The sequence below is a fragment of the Psittacula echo genome (genome assembly GCF_963264785.1).
Source record: "Psittacula echo genome assembly, chromosome: 4".
NCBI lineage: Eukaryota > Metazoa > Chordata > Aves > Psittaciformes > Psittacidae > Psittacula > Psittacula echo.
In genome coordinates, this window is record NC_137738.1 from 385,425 (window position 1) to 405,964 (window position 20,540).

Consider the following 20,540-nt stretch of genomic DNA (forward strand, 5'->3'; position numbering starts at 1 on the left):
ACCAGTCTGAAAATGGAACAGCCAACACCGTTCCTCGACGGGATTTGCCTTAGAACTAGCAGCACCCAGGGCAGACCAACTGCCAACACATCTAGACTCCACTGGGAATTAGTAGTGTTAGAAAATTGCATATGTGTTAGGTCAAGAAGGCATTGCCATACACGTGGCATCACGACGTTGTTTTTCCTCTCTTTTTCTCATGAAGAAAAACCAAAGGAAAACAGCTCCAACAAGGAGCTTTTTGGTTGTCTTTCTGTCACAGTGCTCCCCAGCTGGAGCAGCTCAGTGCTTCCCAGCAGCTTAGCCCTTTCAGAAAGCACTTTCACATAGTTCAGGTGGTCTACTTGAGCTAATTCTCAGAGCTAACCTTTTTCTCCAGTATGTATTTCATGCCACTTCCTGACAGCAATTTCAGAACTGAAATGGATCTATGGTAATGTCCACTACTAACTGTGACCGGATCTTGACACAGCCCATCAAGCCAGGCCCTTGGGATGGTTCCACACATCGAACTGAAGCTCAGACTAAAAAAATCTCACTGAAACTCAAAAAGCTGGGGTGCTCATGAATCTCAGCTACTTCTCCCTATTTGAACCCTCACCCTGTAATGAAAGCACGCACACCAAAAGAAACCACAACCGCCTGAGCTGGGAGCGTTAAGACACCGGTGAGATATCCTGCTGCTCTTCAGTGACCGTGGACTCGCTGTGCTCCTCGCTCATCTCGTTGGAGGGCTCCTCATAGCCCGGCTCGGTGGGATCCAGGCTGCTCCCCTCGCTCTGCTCCTCGCTCTGCTCCTCACTGGCCTCTGCAGACTGCTCCAAGTTGCTCTCCAAAGAAGCTGGGGAGCTGCCAGTTACACTTTCGGTTTGGTTCGTGTCACTGAAAGGCTGTGGCAGAGGAGCAGGGGACTGTGCAGTGTTGTCACAGGCAGGGATGGGCACTTTGGTTGTGCCGATGTCTACGACAATGTCATTTTGTGGCAGAGTGACCTTCTCCACGAGTTTCCACTGGATAATACTCATGTCTTTCCCTCCAGTTGAAATCAAGTGACAATCGCTGTGGGTGAAGCTGACATTTGTCACATGGCTACTGTGAGCGCTGTATTTGTGACTTGGAGCCTGTTGGAAACAAGCAGAAATACAAAGCATAGAATCCCAGACTGGTTTGGGTTGGAAAGGAACTTAAGGCTCCTCAAGCTCCAAACCCCTGCCACGGGCAGGGACCCCTTCCACTGGAGCAGCTTGCTCCAAGCCCCTGTGTCCAACCTGGCCTTGAACACTGCCAGGGATGGGGCAGCCACAGCTTCTCTGGGCACCCTGTGCCAGCGCCTCAGCACCCTCACAGGGAAGAGCTTCTGCCTTAGATCTAACCTGAACTTGCCCTCTTTCAGTCTGAACCCATCACCCCTTGTCCTATCGCTGCAGTCCCTGATGAAGAGTCCCTCTCCAGCATCCTTGTAGCCCCCTTCAGACACTGGAAGCTGCTCTGAGGTCTCCACGCAGCTTCTCTTCTCCAGGCTGAACAGCCCCAGTGTTCTCAGCCTGTCTTTGTATGGGAGGTGCTGCAGGCCCTGATCATCCTCATCTTATGCTGAGGACAGCAGCACTGCACACAGGGCTGCAAGTGGGGTCTCACCAGAGCAGAGCAGAAGTGCAGGATCGCCTTGTTTGACCTGCTGCTCATGCTGCTTCTGAGGCAGCCTAGCACTCGGACGGCTGACTATCATATGTTCTTCTAGCACATGGTACTGAAACCTAAAACTACCACTGGTTTTGCTTAGCCCTTCAAGAGAGCTCTTTATTCACATAAGTGTATAGAATTGCATTTATATTAGGGTTCACCCAAAACTATAACCTCCCTTCTTAAGGCTTGTCGCTCGGGACTGATTTAGATCTTTATGCAAAAAGCAATGGCCTTAACACCAAGGCCAGCAAACAGAACATGTCAAGTTTCTGCTCCAGAACTTAAGGATAACTGTTGCCACTTCACTTTCAGGTATATTATATGGTATTTTATATATTTTCTATATAAACCTAATGGGGAAAACCATGCTTCTGTCCCTAGCACTGTTCTCACATATAAATGAGCTGTAAATTTGGCAGATATAAATTTGGCTGCCAGCTTCCACAACGACTGAGCTGGAGACTTACCTTTGGCTTGGAACAGGGATACTGAAAGAGATGGACCTTACAAAAATCATCAGCAACTGCTATCACTTTTCGGTTCCGGGATCTGACAAGGGCATTGATGTCTGTCCCATCTGATCCCTCAGGCCAAACCCCTAGGAGAGAGCAGAGCAGATATTTAGTGATGGCAGTTTTAGAAAGCTGTGAGAAAAGGAAAGCTTAACAAAAGGCATTCAACTGAAAGCTGGAATATGTAATGCATTAAATGGTATTAATACTTTGCTAGCCCAAAGCTGCTCCCCCAAACCCTCAGCCTTGGCCAGGTAATCCTCTTGGACTTACCATAAGTTTTCTGTTCAAAACCTTAGTCTTGTTCAAAGCTTATTTTAAGATTAAGTTTGCTCCTAGAACTGGTAACACTTCTGTTTGTGCATAACGGGTTTAAAAGCAAGGCTGGTGATGGAGCATGGGACAACACGGAGTAGGCAGAGATTTCTTTTGGTTGTCTTTTAAATCTTAGTATTTGCATGATTCTAAGGAGCCTGATGACAGTTTGTACAGAAAGCCAGCCTGCAGGAGTTTCCTAGATGTAAGTGCTGTCGAGTGCTTAAGCACAATTCAAGATGCTTTCAAGTGAAAAGAATGACACAGATATGTCTAGACAAAAGAATAACAACAGGGCCTGGATGAAATGCACTGAACAGACTGGGGAGGGGGGAGGCTTTAATTTTAACAGTAAGTAAAGACCCTAGAGATCCCCATAGCAAAACTGCTGCTTCACAGCTGCAAATAAAGCTGAGCAAAAGGTGAGCAAGGGGTTATAAGACAGTCACTTATGCCAAAGGTGCCATATTTTTACAGCTCAGATTTGGGCTTCCGAGAAGTTCAAGAATTAAAAGGAATTTTCCCCCCTCAAATTTCATACCCTGAATAATTGTGCCCCTGACTCACCGAGAGGGATGCTCCCTATCAGATGGGAAAAGATCTTCTTCCTCCCCTACAAACATTGACTTTGGTAAAATAAAACCCATGTGCTGTCCGCTATTTCATACAGCGCAAAATGCCAGCTTAGAACTGCCTGATTTTTCTCAAACTCCCCCACTCTCTTGCCTTGTTTTTATGCAAAATGGCAAATATCCTTTAACTTGAAAGTTGGTTTTTTCCCCATTCTTCAGTGGGTGGAGTAAGAACTTGATTTTCTCTGCAGAATAACAAAGGCAGCTTGTTTCAATGCCAGTAAGCTACGTTGTGTCTAATGTACTAAGTAAAGACATGAAACGCTAAGGCAAGTATTTAGAATCATTGTAGTGCTCTCACATCAGTGAAATCAATCTGAAAAATAGGTATTTAAGAGCTTTCCAAATGAATGCATTTTAACTTTCTCCTGCATTCTATATATAAAATACTGTCATCAGGTGGGAGTAACACACAAACTTCTAATCAGATTCCTGATTTCACCTACCATCGCACACCCACTGTGCCAAATAGCTAATGCCATCGCCTCTTCTCTTTCACTTCAGATTAAAAAGACTAATATTCAAGCCTGTATTTAATATCTTTTGTGTTCAGAAATTCCTTTACCAGCTCTAAAGGTAAGGCAACCCTTTGTCATAAGACAGCAGGATTTGCTTTCAGTGCAGCAGGCAAATGTGGAAAACCCAAGACATTTATATGTCCAAGTTCTTAACTTGAAAAGCAATAAAACCCACATGACTTTGTTATTAAGTACGACAGCAGCACTTCCATTTTAATGGACTGTGCTGCCAGCAGCAAGCCTCTTGAAACAATCTGCTCCCATGGAAGTGTGGGAAATGTACAGTAAATGAGAGAGTGACTTCAAGTGCTCGGGATGCAGATTAAGGAGACTGCTGAGCCAACGAAGTGATACCAAGCGCCAAAAAGGAGTGATGCTATTCTCATCTGAAGCAGGCATTTCAATCCTTTCAATCTAACGCCTGAGCCTATGGACACACTATTCTACAGAGCTAAATTAGTAAAACACATACCCTGAAAGCCCAAATCCCATAAACTTAACCCTCTTTCCTGAACATCAAAGTGAGCAACCCTGGCTTGTTTGGATGCCTGAGCCAGCTGACCCTCGGGTCAAAGCCAGACTTCTCCTTTGGGCAGCAAATACCTGCTAGGTTGGCTGAGCTGCACTGTCTGATTTAATGGGAAAATCCTTGCCTTTGTCGGAGGCTGAGCAGCATTTTAAGTCTCTGCAAAGGGTGTCAGCCTCCCAGACAATATAAAACTGAACATGATGAATTTTGGCTGGAAGGTTAAATACATTCTGTTCTGCCCCAGAATAACATCACATTATCTGCTTTGTCTACTTCACTCCCAGGCCCTCTGGCACCCCAACGATTCTGAGAGCAGCTGAGATTGATTCAGAGTGGTTTAAGTTTGTATGAATCCAAAAGGGAATGCAGGCAGGATCAGCTGACTGAGCCACTCGTTATAAACAACAAGTGGAAAGGCTGCTCCAAACAGTGGTTATGGGAGCTGCTCATCTCCAGCCTGGCTCCAGTTACCAGTTAGCTTCTGTCCAAGAACTGCTGAAGACACAAAGCCAATGGTCTCTGTGAAACCAGACCCCTTCTGCACTCCCACACCTCATCTCCTTAGGTCAGGAGTAAAGGACTTCTGGGAAAGCGCTGGGATTCAAAGCAGTTCCCTGTCTGCTCTAGCACCAAATGTAATGGTAGAAGTTCAGCAGCAACAGAGCCACCGTCTGCTACCTCCACGCTTCTGGCAGATTTAAGTACTCTGCATGAAACATAAACCAGCTTCAGCTCCAAGGCTATTCCAGAAGGAATATTCAGTCCTTACAAAGTTGCTTCATTGCCCTTGAAGAAAGACATTATATTAGCATCAGTTTTGCTTTCCATTTTCTCTAGTATCTCCCGAACCTTATGATACTCCCTTTAAAGCAAGGCATTTGTGCTGCACTATTATTTCAGTCTCAGAAGCAAAGGCAGTGAGGAAGTAACTGCTGTGGACCAGTCCCCTGTCAGCCTAGGCTTACATGGACAGAGCATCAGGAGGGAACAGCCATTTCCCTTCTCCTTCAACCAGAGAGACTGAATAAAGCCAAACCAAGCACATACACAACCTGGTTCACAGTTCTCAGGCTAATGGGAGACATATTTTTCATCAGTACAAGACAGACACGGAGATGTTGGAGAGGGTCCAGAGGAGGCCACAAGGATGCTCAGGGGCCTGGAGCATCTCTCTTATAAGCAGAAATTACAGGAGCTGGGTCTGTTTAGTCTGGAGAAGAGCAGCCTGAGAGGGGATCCCATCAATGCAGATCTCAAAGGAGGTGCCAGGAGGATGGTGCCAGACTCTTTCCAGTGGTGCCCAGCGACAGGACGAGGAGCAATGGCCATAAACTGAACCACACCAAGCGTCAGCTCAACACGAGGAAGAACTTCTCTACGTGAGGGTGGCACAGCCCTGGCACAGGCTGCCCAGGGGGGCTGTGGAGTCTCCCTCTCTGGAGCCATCCCAAACCCACCTGGACACATTCCTGTGTGCCCTGCTCTGGGTGGCCCTGCCTTGGCAGGGGTTGGACTGGATGATCTCCAGAGGGCTCATCGAGCACTGATGGTTCCAGGGTTCTGTGATCTAACCAGCAACAATCACTTAAGGCCACTTGCTCATGAAGCACATGCCAGTCCTAAAATCCGCATGATAGGTGTCAGAAACCACTCAGACCTGACCGATATTCTTCTACCCTGCATATAAACTGATATTCAAATAGGCCTGAACTCCTAGCCAATGTGCAGAAAAGATACGTAGACCGAACCCTCACCTCTAAAGAATGTGACGATTTACCTGCTTTTGATGTTTCCAACATGAAGACCAGAGGCAGATATGTGATCTCTGCGATGGAAGCGAGACATTCAGCATCCTGCTCGCACAACTTGGCTTTATAACACCGCCAGGCTGAATCCTACTTTTTAACTCCCAGAGGAGCTCCTCATTTATGGCCAACAGCTGCCTTCAGCAGCGTGTATTACTCACCTTTGACTACAGGTATCAACGTGCTGTCATGACTTTAAGTCATGAACTATAACCTACACTCACATAGTCTTGTTCCCGGCCCCAAGATAAGGTAAGCAAAGGAGAATGCACATGTGCCATATGAGCACTTTAAAACACCAGCTTTTTGCTTCAGTGCCTCCGAAATTGGTAGCCTAAAATGACAGCAGAAAAATCAAATCCCAAACTTCAAGACTAAATAGAAATCAACTGTACATTGTCTGTAGCGCATCCAGTGCTCTGTATCACAGACAATACTGTGGCCAGCCTCTTTGGTCAGTCATCTCAGCACCATCCTCAACAATCATTAACTGGTTTTCTAATGACAGATTGAAGCAAAAGCAAACACAAAGCACAGCATGAATAGCTTAAAAGCAAGTTAGATGGTGCTTACCAAACACCTGGAAGCCTAGCACACAAGTGTATGTTGTCCAATCTATATCCTTACAGTCAGAACGATTCCTGATTAGCTTACAGCCACTTGGAATGTCCCCTGTAAAAGAAGTGAATGATGAGTTATGCCATAGAAAATCATAGCCACGCAGGTGCTCTTTTGAAAGTGCTAAGACAGTAAATAAATGCATCTTAAAATCAATCTGGAATCATATCGTAGAGGCAAAGACAGACCAGTACCTTTATCACATTTCAGCTACTTGAAGCTTTGCTTGATACATGAGTCACATTGTACTTCTCATTTCCTTCTTCAGATCAGGGTGCCTCAAAACCTCTTCCCTACAGCCTGAGTTCCCCGCTACCTACTCTACAGAATGTTTTAATAGAGACTGCAAGAGGACAATGTCTCCTTCCTACCAGCTCCATGGCTATGCTAAAACTTAACCAATGATTCAGGAAGCTGTGCTTTGAAAAGAGTGAGCAACTACTGCCAGAGGAGCCTCAGGCTGCTTTTCAGCTTCTAACTAGGAAAAGAAAGATTGTCCATCTTGTAATACCCCAATATTACTAATGGGTCACAGCTCTTTGCTTCCCCATACAGGCAATTGTAAGCACCAACACTCCCTTTTGGTATACTGAGATATTGCACTACCCAGACTCAAAACCTAAGTTGTGCCAGGCAGAAAGAACATGTTAAGCTGACAGATACTTGAACTCCTGGCTCTTCTTGCCTGTCCAGGAACAGAGCTACAATCCTCCTGGATCTAGTTAAAGCCACAGGAAAACACGAATACAAAAATCAATGGAAAATCAGACTGATCCGCTCTACGCAAGTCAAACATACTTTTGACATAACCACTATAGATTAAATTCATATTTCCATACATTAAAAAAGACAAACCCATTCTTCATACTAACCCATTAAAGTAGAATTATGGCTTTGCTTAGTTTTCAACACCACCAGCCATGAGAGAGCTTAAAAAAAGGAAAGCCCAGAAGAGAACAGTGGCACTGATTTTCTCCCCCCAGAATAACTGGTTACTGTTGACGCTAATTAGACAACTGTATATATTATGTTCAATCTATGGAACTTTGGGCCAACATCAAAACATAGGGCCACTTGTTCTGTACATTCTACACTGTGAAGCTGATTTATGACCTTGTAAAGAAGTAAGCTATATTTGGCATTGCCATTAGGTAATACACAGCTCTGAATAACATCAAGATATCTGGTTACACAAGTTCAAACTGGCTCCTTTGTCAGTAAGCATTTTGTACAGTTCTGATCAAACACACCCCTCTGACAGCTAACACATACTTTCTGTTTCCAGCAGATTTCATTCCATACTTACAGTATAGTATTTCATAGTCTCCTGAGTTTGACATTATATACTTGTTGTCTGGGGACCAGTCAAGGTGTGTAATATAGCTGGAATGTCCCTGCAGAGGAATGCAGTAACACCAATGTGAAACACTGCTTTTCATTCCAACCAGAGCAGAAGCTGCACCCACAGCTGGGACAGCAAAAAAGCTCCTCCCCACCCACCCCAGTCTGCTGCAGTTCACTCGTGCTCCTTTCAAGGCTCCTTACTGGGCAGTGCCACGAACAGCTACATTCTTCACTTGTAAACCACGTCCTTCTCAGAGCCCAGCGTGATTTACTTCTAGAAGGTCGCTAAGATATGGATGAACTCGCATTTGTACTTGAATTAAAGTGCACATTGCTATAACTGAGAAAGGCAATAACTTACACAGGATCGGTTTTAGATAGCAACAGAAGAAGTGACAGATGGGACTCTATTTCTTCAGCCATTCAAAAGAATTTCCATTAAATATAGGCACATTCAAACAACCTTTGCTCACCCTAAAAACTTGGTTAACTTGGTTAACAACCACCATGGAAAAAGACAGGATCAAGGACTGATGTTACAAAAATACCCTCGTAAGGTATCCTGCTGTGCTTCTTCTGCATGCATGCCAGTGCCAGCTTTGGAAGGAGTCTTCCCTATAGGCACAGGGTCATCTAGATAAGAATCAAACCACTTCGGCCTAATTGTTAGTTCTAAGCATGGAGAGCACGCTGAGGGCTAAAACTCCATCTTGGTTTTGAAGGAAGAAGCTGAATGCAGCTGGTTAGAATACAGTCCTGTGCAGGAACTTTTGTGTAGTAGTAGTAACAGTAATAATAAAGCTACGTAGAGACTCCAGAGAAGCCACAGATTTGTATAAGATTTGTATAAATTATTTCTCTGAGGAGGAAAGGGCAGGAAATAAATCAAAGTGACACCCGTGTCCCACTATTCTTCCTCCATCCTCCCATTTCTTCTTACTGCTGCTCTAGCTCTTGTAAGACCATCCATTTCCTCCCCTTCCTCATTCTGCCAGGCAACAAAATGCCACTTTCTTGACTGGTGGATGTCAATTCATCCCTCTCTCAGTGGGCATTATGAAGATCATGTCCCTCAGCACCCCTCAAGGTCTCTTGGCCCTGCCTGTGCCCACCATCCCAACTTCCTCTACAGAGAGCTACGAGATGCTTTGGATTAAAACTAACCTTTAGGATTCATTTACTAGTCTCTGCTTCAAGCAGAGGAACTGTGCATTGACATAACTGCTCTGCAGCATGGTGGAATATACGATATCAACGCTCACACTCAGTGTTTTGAAACAAGAAATCAATGCACAATTGACTAGGATTTGCCCCGCACTTCCCTGACTTCCCAAGCCTTTCCAAGCGACCTGCAACATGGAAAAGAACTGGTCAGTCACTTCCAAAACCCTGCCAGACATTTGGCAGCTGTTAAAATTCCTGGGGGTGGTGGGGAAGGGGCTCCACGCTGCAATATCCCTTCAGGCAGCAACCACTGAACGATGAACTGGAACAGAACATTATCACCTCGTTTTCCATAGGAGGATCCCATTTTCCATTTCAATCTTTCTTTGGGACCTGCCCACTGATAAGGCAACATTTCCCTCTTTCCTTTTCTGTGCCTTTATATAGAATGAACATAATTACTCTTCACTGGCTGATAAAACTATCTGACTAAATGGACATCCTCTCCTTCACTGGCAATGTTCATCTGTTTCAGACTTAGATGGCGCAAGGGTTGAAATGCCCACAGCCTGTAAAGACAGGCACATTAATTATTTCAGGTGAAGTCCAGTGCATTGAACACTGCAGTGTGGCTGCCCCTGGGGCTCTCACCCCACAGCCCTTTCAGTGAACACATGGCACTTGCTTCCCCTTTGCTAACATCTCGCTCTGATGTAAGGCAAACGGAGACAGCGCCAGTTACCCTGGAGCTGCTGACATGCTGGAAGTTCCTACCCCAGCCCATACCTTCCCACTGCTGACTGCATAGCTGGAGCCCTCAGGAAACAGCTGCACCACCCAAAACGGTGGTTTCAGCTCATCTGAAATTCTTTCTGATCACAACCAACACTGCCCCTCACTGGAAGCACGCTCTCAGGTCACAGCTCGCCCCTCTGGCAGCAGCAGCAAGCCCGCATGTGACTGAAAGGGATTGAAACGTAACAGCAGGCATAGAGCCCTTGTGCACAAACTGATGCTGCTGCAGTAGATCAAGTCCTCCTGAAAGTATTCAAATAACGTCTTCAAGTTGGAAGAAACAACCAGAAGTTGACTCACCAGGAGGACTGAGTCATACTACTTGGAGGTCACCCGCGAGGCTACTGAACGACAGCACAACGCCAGCAGGATGCGGTGCCAGCACCAGGACAGCGCTCTGGGTCCTGGGCATGCCTGGGTGTCTCTCCCTGCTTAGCGTCAAGCTGGGATGGACCCCAGTGTGCTGGCGGCAGTGACAAGGAGGGTACAGCCATAGGAAATGGGATAGTCATCCCAGTCAGCTAACACACCGATACCTTCTGCACAAGCTGCCCATTGGTCAGGGGAGCTCGGTCTCCACCAAAACCAGGTTCTCAATTCTGGCTTCTACATACAGGCACTCAGAATGACAAAAACAGTTAACAGAAACCTGCTTCGAAGCCTTAATGCTTCTGCCTGAGTATAAGAGTGCCTATAGCTCCCATCCCAGTTTTTACAAGTCCCTGACAGACAGACATAGAGATGCTGGTTTAAATCCAAATACGCTCTCTCCTGGTACATACAGGACATACAATATACAGAAAGAAATGGTCTCACACATCTTCAAAGAGCTCACAGAGACCTTGAAGTACATAGCAAGCTAAATATTACATACATAGAATCGTAGAATGGTTGGGGTTGGAAAGGACCTTAAGCTCATCTAGTGCCAGTCCCCTGCCATGGACACTGGACCATGTCACCCATCCAGCCTGGCCTTGAAGATGAGCCATCTCTGAGTGATTTCATCTTTCATGGTTAAAGAACAAGTGATGTGAAATGCTGTCCTGAAGTGCAGCCATCTGCTGCTGCCCCCACCAGCCCCACTGGGGCCGAGTCTGAGCTCCCTGTCAGCTCAGCCCTCTCCCCACTGCCTCAGCTCCCTTGGGAAGGATGCAGATCTGATTTCTTGTCTCACAAGTGCAGTGCTTTACTCCAAAGAGTACTTTACCTACAGGGGGAAAATACCCCCAGACAAGTGTAATATTTTCCCCAAATGAGTCTCAGCATTAGGTACAAGGCATTACTCCACCTGACTGCTAACTTCCCATTGCAAAGAAGTCAATAGTCTGAAAAATAAGTCACGTTTGGTGCCAAAGTGTTCACCCAACACTGACAGTTGCAGCACCCATTACACTAAAGTTTAAATTCAGCCACATGCTGAAAAAACCCTCAGAAAACCTGAAGCAAAACCTAAAACCAGAATAGTATCAGCCCATAGAGTTCCACTGCTTAACATCTTAGTGTCTGTAGAACATCTAAATAAAAGAACTGCTGACTGTGTTTGCTCCAAAACTTACAGTGCATTTTCCGTATCTGCTATACTTTCTTCCATTTTCTGTTACTACGTAGAGGTAAATGAAGTTGTCGTGGGATCCAACTGCAAGTAAGGTGCCATCTACAACACAAGAGATTTGCTATAAATGAACAGCATGCCTGGTTTCCACAGGTTAATGATTTCAGATTGATCACTAAGGTGGTCGTCTCAATGAAAACAACTGCTTACAAACTTTGGTTAAGGACACACAACCTTAAATCATTTTTCAGTCAGTATTTATTGACTTTGGGGGGTATGTTTTTGGAGCAAGTTCTTTCACTTCTGCTTTTTTTAAGGAAGTGTCCAATGGACGGGATAAAGCCTCAGACTGCACTGGATTTCCTGTCAACAGCAGGCAGTTTGAGTGTTCTCTATGGTTATCATCACTCTATGGTTAGCTCAACCCTGGGGTTGGGGACTGCACATGAATCAGCACTGACTAATGGCTACAGAAGATACAGAGCATCCAGACGTTATAAGCAGTTTTCTAACTGCGTTGTCCTCACTTAAAACCAAAGCGCATGGACAAGAGTTGCTGTGAATCATGATCAAATGCCTCTAGTTCCATGAACATCAGTGCTTTTAATAGTGAGGAGCCAGCCGCTGATGATCTGTCATGTCATGTCTGAAGAGGACACTCAATCCTGGCCTGAAATCCCTGTAATCCCATAGCAAATACTTAACAACCAGCTGAGTTTCAGAAAGATTTGAGCTTCGTTCTATGGGAAAGTATTAATAAACATGAAAATTAACTAAGAAGTATATAAAACATCACAGCTTTTGACAGACTCTTCTATTAACCCGTTAACTATTTAGCTGAGAACTTATAATTTTTCTGGGAACAATATTACTAATATTGCTAATTTTACTTGGTTTTACTTATATAAGCTAATATAACTGATACCAGCAGAGTGTAAGATGAAGGAAAAGCTGGAAAAGGCAACCGTAGAATTTATAGCTGCAGAACTCTGAGATTTAGCATACACAAGCAAATCTTTAAGCAATATTCAGTTAAGCATTAAGCACCTTAAAGGATCTTTTCCAAAGCTCTGCCTTTTCTAGTGACTGGGGTGGTGTTTAAGACGGGTTAACAGAACAGACATCACATTAATCAGCAATTACCGTGACTAGAAAAGGCTGCCTACCTACTGAGTAGCGCATCACCGAGAGCTGCTCATTGCCATCAGTGTGTATTGAAACCAGATCCCTCGTTTCCGCATCCAGAACAAACCACCTAGGGAGAGAGAAAGAGAGAATTCCTGTGAGAATTCCACTAAAAAAAGCAAGCAAAAGAGCAATAATCACTGCCTGACTTCATCTTCTCATGCTAGCCCCTCAAGGGCAGCACAGCAAACATCTGGTTTTAATGGAAAGCTTTCCTGGCTCAAAAAGCGATAGGAGTTTCATAGAATCCCAGACTGGTTTGGGCTGGAAAGGACCTTAAAGCTCACCCAGTTCCAACCCCTGCCACGGGCAGGGACACCTTCCACTAGAGCAGCTTGCTCCAAGCCCCTGTGTCCAACCTAGCCTTGAACACTGCCAGGGATGGGGCAGCCACAGCTTCTCTGGGCACCCTGTGCCAGCGCCTCAGCACCCTCACAGGGAAGAGCTTCTGCCTTATATGAAGAATATATAAAAGATTCTAAATAGAGCCCGATTGCCCCCCTTCCCTGAACACTGCAGTGATCACCATAATGTCTGCTGGATGATAAACATGCCACCAAACAGCTAATGACTGCCCCTCATCATCCTGAAGCCTTAAGGCTAAAGCTGAATTTTAATCTACTACTTCTTCCCCATTTTGAAAACCACCTGTGATACAAAAGCTGATCTTTCAATTCGTATGAAGGGAAGTTAAAACTCCCTTAAAAATCAGGAGCAGCAGGAGGGGGTGGGAAGCATTTCCATGTTCCTTGTAAATACAAAGCTTATTCTAATTTGGTATTTTCCCGTCAACCCTTTTCATTTCTATGCATAATGCTATCAAAGCAGGAACAACCATCTACTGACGTTTGATGGTTCACAACCATGCAAGCCTCCTGTATTTGACTGAGAGCACAGAGGTGGCACTGTGGTATCAAATCCAATGCAAAACTGCTGCTGCTCTTAAGAGTGCACAGTGAACATCATCTGGCATTAGGAGACAGCATTTTGTGGCACCAGTCCTCCTCCAGAACTTCTGAACAGGAGATACCAGCAGCAACATTAGCTGGGCATGGGAAGAGCCAGTGCACCATGACAATCTTGACAACAGAGCTTAAGAACAGAAGCACAGGTCACATCTAGTCTGATGTAATGAGACCTGCTCTCTTCAACCTTCCAAGCTCTCCCAGTGCCATGGCATCTCTCTTCTTCCCTTTAAAAAACATACCAATAACCTAGCTAAAAAATAGGCTTTCAGAAACAAACACTTTCTGATCAAATCACCAGGGAAACAGATCCTAAAGTAGTTATTATAGTTTTGCACTCATACCTGCAATTCCCACCTTTAATACTGAATGCTGAACCACCAAGGCATTTATGAGAGAGTGAACAAACCAACGCAGCTGACAGCATTGGTTCCCTGGGATACTTAGGCTTCTTCATCTTCAAAGCACAACAGATGCTAAACTGGTATAAATCTCAATAGCTCTGTTGACTGATTTAACCTCCTTATGGCTCTGGCTTATGCTGGTCTTGTCCTTCACCTTTCAGTTTTCTTAATAATGGTGTATTTAGTTCTTTCTGCAGTACATTTGAGTACTTGTATGCACAGCACTCAAGATATTCTACATGACTAGGCATAGAAAGGTCTACTTCCCTGCAAGTAATACCACTGGCAGTATAGCAAAAGGATCCATACAGTGCCTTGAAAACCCCACTTTTCCAGTAGGATTTCCAACTGCCAGCCCTCTTTAGTTTTCCAGCTGTGCATTCCCAGCAAACAGCAGGATCCAGAAACAGTTGTCTCCAAACCAGGCTTAATCCCAGAAAACTGATGATCAGGAACACAGCAGGTACTTGATGAAATGGTAACAAAACCTGCAGCAGAGCATTCGCCTGCAGCCCAAAAAGGGGAAATGATACCTTTTTGGGTATATAAGGTATACATGATACCTCAATACTCATCATGGGAAGTGGTATGTGAAAAACACACCAAAGCCATGATGATGTGCTCACCTGATAAAAACACACCACTGGGAAACAACCAACAAGAATGGGAAGAGAGGCAGAAAATGCTGTTTTCTTCAGATGTCACAATTTGAATCATCAAACTCAACTTTCCTAATGCTCCATTCCCTAGCCCTGTCTTACTAACCTCCACACTGGAAGAAGAGCACCACTAGAACAGCAACAGATGGACACATCCAAGGATTTGGTTTATTAGGTTCTAAAGAGATTAGGCTCCTTTCATGTTTGCTTTAAGCATTTTGGGCTATGAATCAAGTTATTAAATGACCTGTTATGGGTCTGAGATTATTTTCTTATACATTAATCAAGATGTATCATGCAGCCCTTTTACTCTGGGAAATAACTCTCTTGGACCATTTGTTCTGGCACAGAAAGTACTGTGTACTGATCCTGGTTAGGCAGTAAATTTGAAACTGGTCTGTTTATCCTGATTCACAACTCCATTTATTCCTTGTCTACTTGTACATTTACCAGGCCTCATTTCAATTCAGTCTCATTTGTGTATCTCAAACCTACCACTAAATCACGCCATTTCAGAACTCAATAAAACATAATAGCGAGAACGGAACTGCTTGGTTCCAAGAAGAACAGATTAAAAACTCAAACAAACCCAAACCCAAGGCCATCACCACAAACTCATCCAACACAGTATAAAAACTGCTTGCCTCAAGTAATTTAAAAGTAAGAATTGAAACTGAAAATGCTGAACTGAAAACGTTACGTTAAATGGTCTGAGGAGGGTGTATGTGGGAGTCAATCAGAAGCAAACAACAGCCTGAATGCTTCAGCCCCTCCATATACCTTGATTGCGCTTTGAAGTGATTTCAAACATGTCTAGTAACTCATAAAACATGGAGCCTGACCTTCTTTTCCCTTCTCCCTGTTTCAAGTACTATTAGGCCGGTATCTTCTGCTCTGTTTAATCAAGGGAGAAACACTTGCTTAGTTCAATGCTATAATTAGAAAGAGATGAAAAAGAGGAAAAGTACAATGTGGAACCCAAACACATGAGAGTTCAGCAAGCTTTTTCTCACGAAGGTGAAAACTAGGTTCCTAAGCCTGCTGTTATAGCTAATGAATTTAGTGCAGACTGCACCTTCATTCTGTAGAAGGCAATTCCCTATAAAACTACTTAACATCCTATGTTTCCAGGACAATCAAGGGGTGTTGCACATGCTCAGCAGTTTCTAAGAACCAAACTTTCAATGATTTTTAGGCATGAGGTTAGGTATGAAAGGATTTCTAGGGGGGGGAAATAAGCACACACAAAACACTCCCCGTTTTCTTACATGCACTATGCATTATTTTATCACTGAGTTGTCAACCATGAGGTTTAACTGAAGAACAGGATAAACATGCCAGTAGATTAGTATCTGCTCTTCTCACTGTTTTAATGCTATGAAGAGCCCGTTATTCCTTTCAATTACTACTTGCTAAAAAGACATTGCACAAGACTCCTTTGTTGGGAGATGGTATCAAGCCAGAGTTGGACTATGAAGTAACACAAGGTTTTCCCACCACTAAAAGGGGATGGAATTCAAAGATTCAGCTTGTGTTTTGATAACTTTCCAATATGCAATGATTTCAGGAAGAATAGGAACAGCTCAAGATCAGTTCATTGCAGCAATGTGCCATGTTGAACGCTGTCTTACACAAGTTCACTTGCCTATCCATGTCAATACAGGAGGTTGCAGGTGTTGTTTGGTTTGGGAAAGAAAAAGATCTGAACTCTTACCTTCTTATTACAACATACACACACACACACACACACTATTAAAATATATGATACTTAGTAAAAGCAATAAGGAGTGCTCATGGAATCCTCTACCAAAACAATAGTTAAGCTGAAATCAAGATCTGGGCTTTCATGAAAGAGTAGTTAAAACCAAAACAGACTACCAACAGTCAAGTAACCTTCTGCCTTCATCTAACCCATGTAAGAAAGGCTGCCCTCTTCTCCCAAGCTTTTTAGGCTGCATAATCTCAAGCACAAATAAAAAGCAAGTTAATTCATATATATACCATGCACAGTATCAAATTGTCTCCTTTAAGCTTGCAATCATCACAAGTCACTTCAAAGGCGTTTACCTGCCCGAGTGCGTTCCTATCGCAACCACTGCTCCGCTGGGATGGAAGTCAGCACAGTGCCCTGGTTCCTGAGTGGGGAAGCACAGACACATCATTCACCCTTCTGCTTCTTACAGTTAAACACCTCTCCTTATACCAAAGCTACCCTGCAAGTCTGAGGTGAACTGACCCGGTCAAAAACAATCAGGTAGCAGCATGCTCACAATCGTCTCTTAGTGACCTGCACTACATGAGCTTTCTGAAAGTAGAAAGCCTCAATTTCTGTGTAAGAAGATACTTTTGCTTGGGTATTAGGACAGAAGTAGGCAAAATGCAAAATGGACAACGACAATAAGGAAGGACAACCTTGCACAACTGTCTGATGCCCTGTTTCAACTGTCTGAATAACTGGGAAAAAAGTTAAACTGAACAAGAACAAATGACGAAGTTTTATCCAGCTTGGATTGTCAGGATGTCATCAGAAGTGGTAACCGGATTACAGTCTATGCAATGTCTGATGAGCTTAGTTAAGTTTATCAAAGCTTCCAAATAGCTGTTTCTAAAGCCACAACGACAGAATTTTTGCTCCTCTTGCAATCAGATGCAACAATGGTGTTGCAGAAACCAATTTTTTTCTCCTATTTTTCAGCTTTCTGTTTAACACTAAAGGGTTACATACATCTAGCAGCCTGGTCCATTCCAGTGTGTGGTCCACAGAATTCCACATACAAACTTGCCTATCTTGGGCACATGTTAAGAACAGGTCTTTGAAAGGATGGGATGCCAGTCCCCAGAGCTCATCTGTATGTCCCTGGAAAGACAACACACAGGATTTAACAAGGAACGGAATAAAGGCTCTCTTAGAATAACCCACCAGCAGGGAAAGTCTTTCCATTGCTGGGTTATAGCTTAAACCAAACTGTGCTCACCTGTACCTCTACCAGGAAACCATCATTAAACGTGCCCCGCAAGACAAAGTTTCGTGAAGTACCCACTAAGAATTGATCTGCTTTTCCTTCTGCTACTGCTCTGATTGTTCCGTACTGGTCAGGAACCTAGGAGAAGAGACATGAGAAACCACATCATGCATCCTGGAGGGTGCTTATTCCTGAAGGCCACATACAGTGCAACAACAACAGCACTAGAACTACAGCTCTCCCAGTTAGAGGGAACGATGTAATCATGTAATATGAGATCAGGACTTGACCCAAAACCTACCCCATTCCTTTGTTCAGTACAAGCGTACAAGATGATCTCACTCCAAGACAATCACAATGATGCCATTTTAATATGCCTTACAAATTAAATTACAGGGATTCTTAAGTGTCAAATCCACTGAACAAATGCACTCCACAACCTCCAGCTCACAAGGGCAGGAACAATACACAACTACTGCTTCCTTCTCAATACATCATGTGAAAACTAAGAAAAATCTTATAGCCTACAGCAAATGCTTCCTGATTTTCCTAATGCTTTCTGATTAGCCTCAAATAAATATTCCTATGCTTTATGTCGGCAATGAACCCGATTTCTGTTGAGTTTGTTTATTGCATGCTTGAATTCTAAGGCACTGCCTTATTTTACAGCGTGCATTTATTTGGTTTTCTAAATTCCTTCGCTTTAGAGAATACACTTATTTTAGCCACCCAAGATAGAGGAATCAATGCCAGCATTCAGGAAGCTGTCTGTCAGGGTTCTGGTAATATTTCTCAACATAAAAAAATTAGTTTTAACATAACATTATTAACAGAAGAAAAACAGTGGCACTGATGTGAACAGAGTCTGTGACTTAAGCCTAAGAGTTGTATATGATAGTCACTTCTTACTCATGTTTTCCAAAGGTCAATACTAGATTTAAAGCAATAAACTCTAGATGGAACTTAACATATGTGTTAAGTAAAAAATGCTGCTATAAATGGACATGAGGTAAGTAGGGTAAACCATTATTAGAACAACTGTTTAAGAAGAATGTATTATTTCAAGAGCTCATCCTATTATCATGAAAAAAAAGGGACTTTAAAATCCATAATGTCCATTATTTTTCCAGTCCATCCCCATTTACCTACCACTGCCATACAGCCAAATCACAAAGCCAAACATATTCATTAACCTGATCTAGGATAAAGTTAATGGTTCATAGGCTATGTCAGGAGCTTCTTTTAATTCTTACAACATACCCTGGACTGTTTGCTTTATGTCAAACCCCCCTTGGTAACACTGTCCTTCTTCAGACAGACAAACTTAACAAAACCCCAGGCAACACTAAAAGCTGTCCTCAAAAAGGGATGAATAAATACCAAACCAAATCCCCACAACCTAAGGAAGGGCTTGGAGGAAAGAAAAACCTTAACATTTCTGTTCAAATTAAAGAGAGAACCCGTAGCCTCATATGGGCTCATCTACAGGCTGAAAATGTGAACATTTGCATATTATACGTAAGCCTTGCCATCCACTTAAAGAGACAGCAATGAGAAGATAATCTATCATCCTAAATACTGATCCTCCAAAGTGCGGGGAGGATCTCTTGCCAGTCAGTCCCTAGCTCCTGGCAATTTCCTTGTCGCTCTTGCTTTCTTACCTCAATTTCCCTTTCAGGATTCATATCATGATCCCACAGGATGATCTTCCGGTCTTTCCCACCTCCAGTTAGCAGCATCCCATTCCTCATTTGGCAGAGTGTGAACACACTGCCATCGTGAGCTTTGATTTGTCTGCTTATCTGATATACTCCTACATGCACAGAAATAGAGAACACTACTTGGTTTTCCAGCTGGGCTTTACAAGAAGCTGTGCCTCTTGGCAGGACAAGGAAGTAACTGTGAGCAATAAATAACACCATTTGGACTGTCAGGCTATTAGTATTGCATTGGTATAGCAAACACAAGGTGGTAGTGTTTTCTTACAGGACAAAATGATCAAGCGCATGCCTTTCTGAAGAGAAAAATTTTTGTGACTGATTGTCCTACAACTTGTAAAGGCAAGAACAACTACTTGCAAACTACTTTCACCTCTCTGCCTTCCGAAAGAACACAACTTTTCCAGATCCAAAAGAACCTGTCCTTTAGAGTCAACAAATATTCAGCGAGTCATTATGAAGGAAGAATTAAAGCTATTTTATGAAAAGAAACTCCAAAACTTGTTGTCTATAGTCTCATGGGAATAAAAAGCATATTATTTATAGCAAAGTTTCCAGGATGCATGAGCCTAATACCTAATGCTGGATATTGCTATGCTTAAAAATAGTAGGACCAGCATTTGACATCTATCAATATACGCAAAGGAAAACACTAGGAAGAACGAAAGAGAGATGAGAAACTCAAACAAGACAGGTAGCAAAGGAAGCCTTTAGCATCTGAATCAGGTCTTGATGTCAAAAGAGAGGCTGTAGGAAAGTGTGTTTTAGAAAAGAGAGAATCTGGTGCTTTGAGACTTGCATATTTTCAAATCGCAATCACAGAAAAAGCCTAAACCAGCACCCAAATAAATCCCAGGTTAACTTCACTGCCTCTGCCTATGGCTCAGGTCAGTTCAGGTCAGCCTGCTCTCTCCCTGGGAAAGCACTTTGAGTTCAAGTCCCATGACCAATCTAATGCGATAAACTCATCAACAGATCCCAACTCATGAATCCCACACTTAATTAAGCTAATGTACATTAATGTTCTACTCAATATCTTTTAAGATTATACTGGGAAAAGGTTATTTTGACACAGGAATGTCAGATAATGTGTTAAATGAGTTTTCCATTGCAGTCAGCTTCAAAGGCAAGAAAAAGATTTACCTACAAAACCAGACTTACTTTTGACAGGACTGT

The 20,540-nt window shown here is 43.5% G+C and overlaps 1 protein-coding gene across 1 annotated transcript in view; it reads right to left on the reverse strand.

Annotated features, from left to right (window-relative positions):
- Positions 1-234: 234 nt before the first annotated feature.
- The window catches only part of EML4 (EMAP like 4), an 80,136-nt gene continuing 59,830 nt past the window's right edge, over positions 235-20,540 (reverse strand). The window contains exons 15-24 of the mRNA XM_080615587.1: positions 19,308-19,459; positions 17,659-17,784; positions 17,409-17,540; positions 16,751-16,818; positions 12,637-12,725; positions 11,475-11,572; positions 7,922-8,009; positions 6,571-6,669; positions 2,154-2,284; positions 235-1,121 (exon numbers count right to left, since the gene is read on the reverse strand). Coding sequence (XP_080471713.1) covers positions 657-1,121; positions 2,154-2,284; positions 6,571-6,669; positions 7,922-8,009; positions 11,475-11,572; positions 12,637-12,725; positions 16,751-16,818; positions 17,409-17,540; positions 17,659-17,784; positions 19,308-19,459 — 1,448 coding nt within the window. The 3' untranslated portion in view covers positions 235-656. The remainder of the gene's footprint in view (positions 1,122-2,153; positions 2,285-6,570; positions 6,670-7,921; positions 8,010-11,474; positions 11,573-12,636; positions 12,726-16,750; positions 16,819-17,408; positions 17,541-17,658; positions 17,785-19,307; positions 19,460-20,540) is intronic.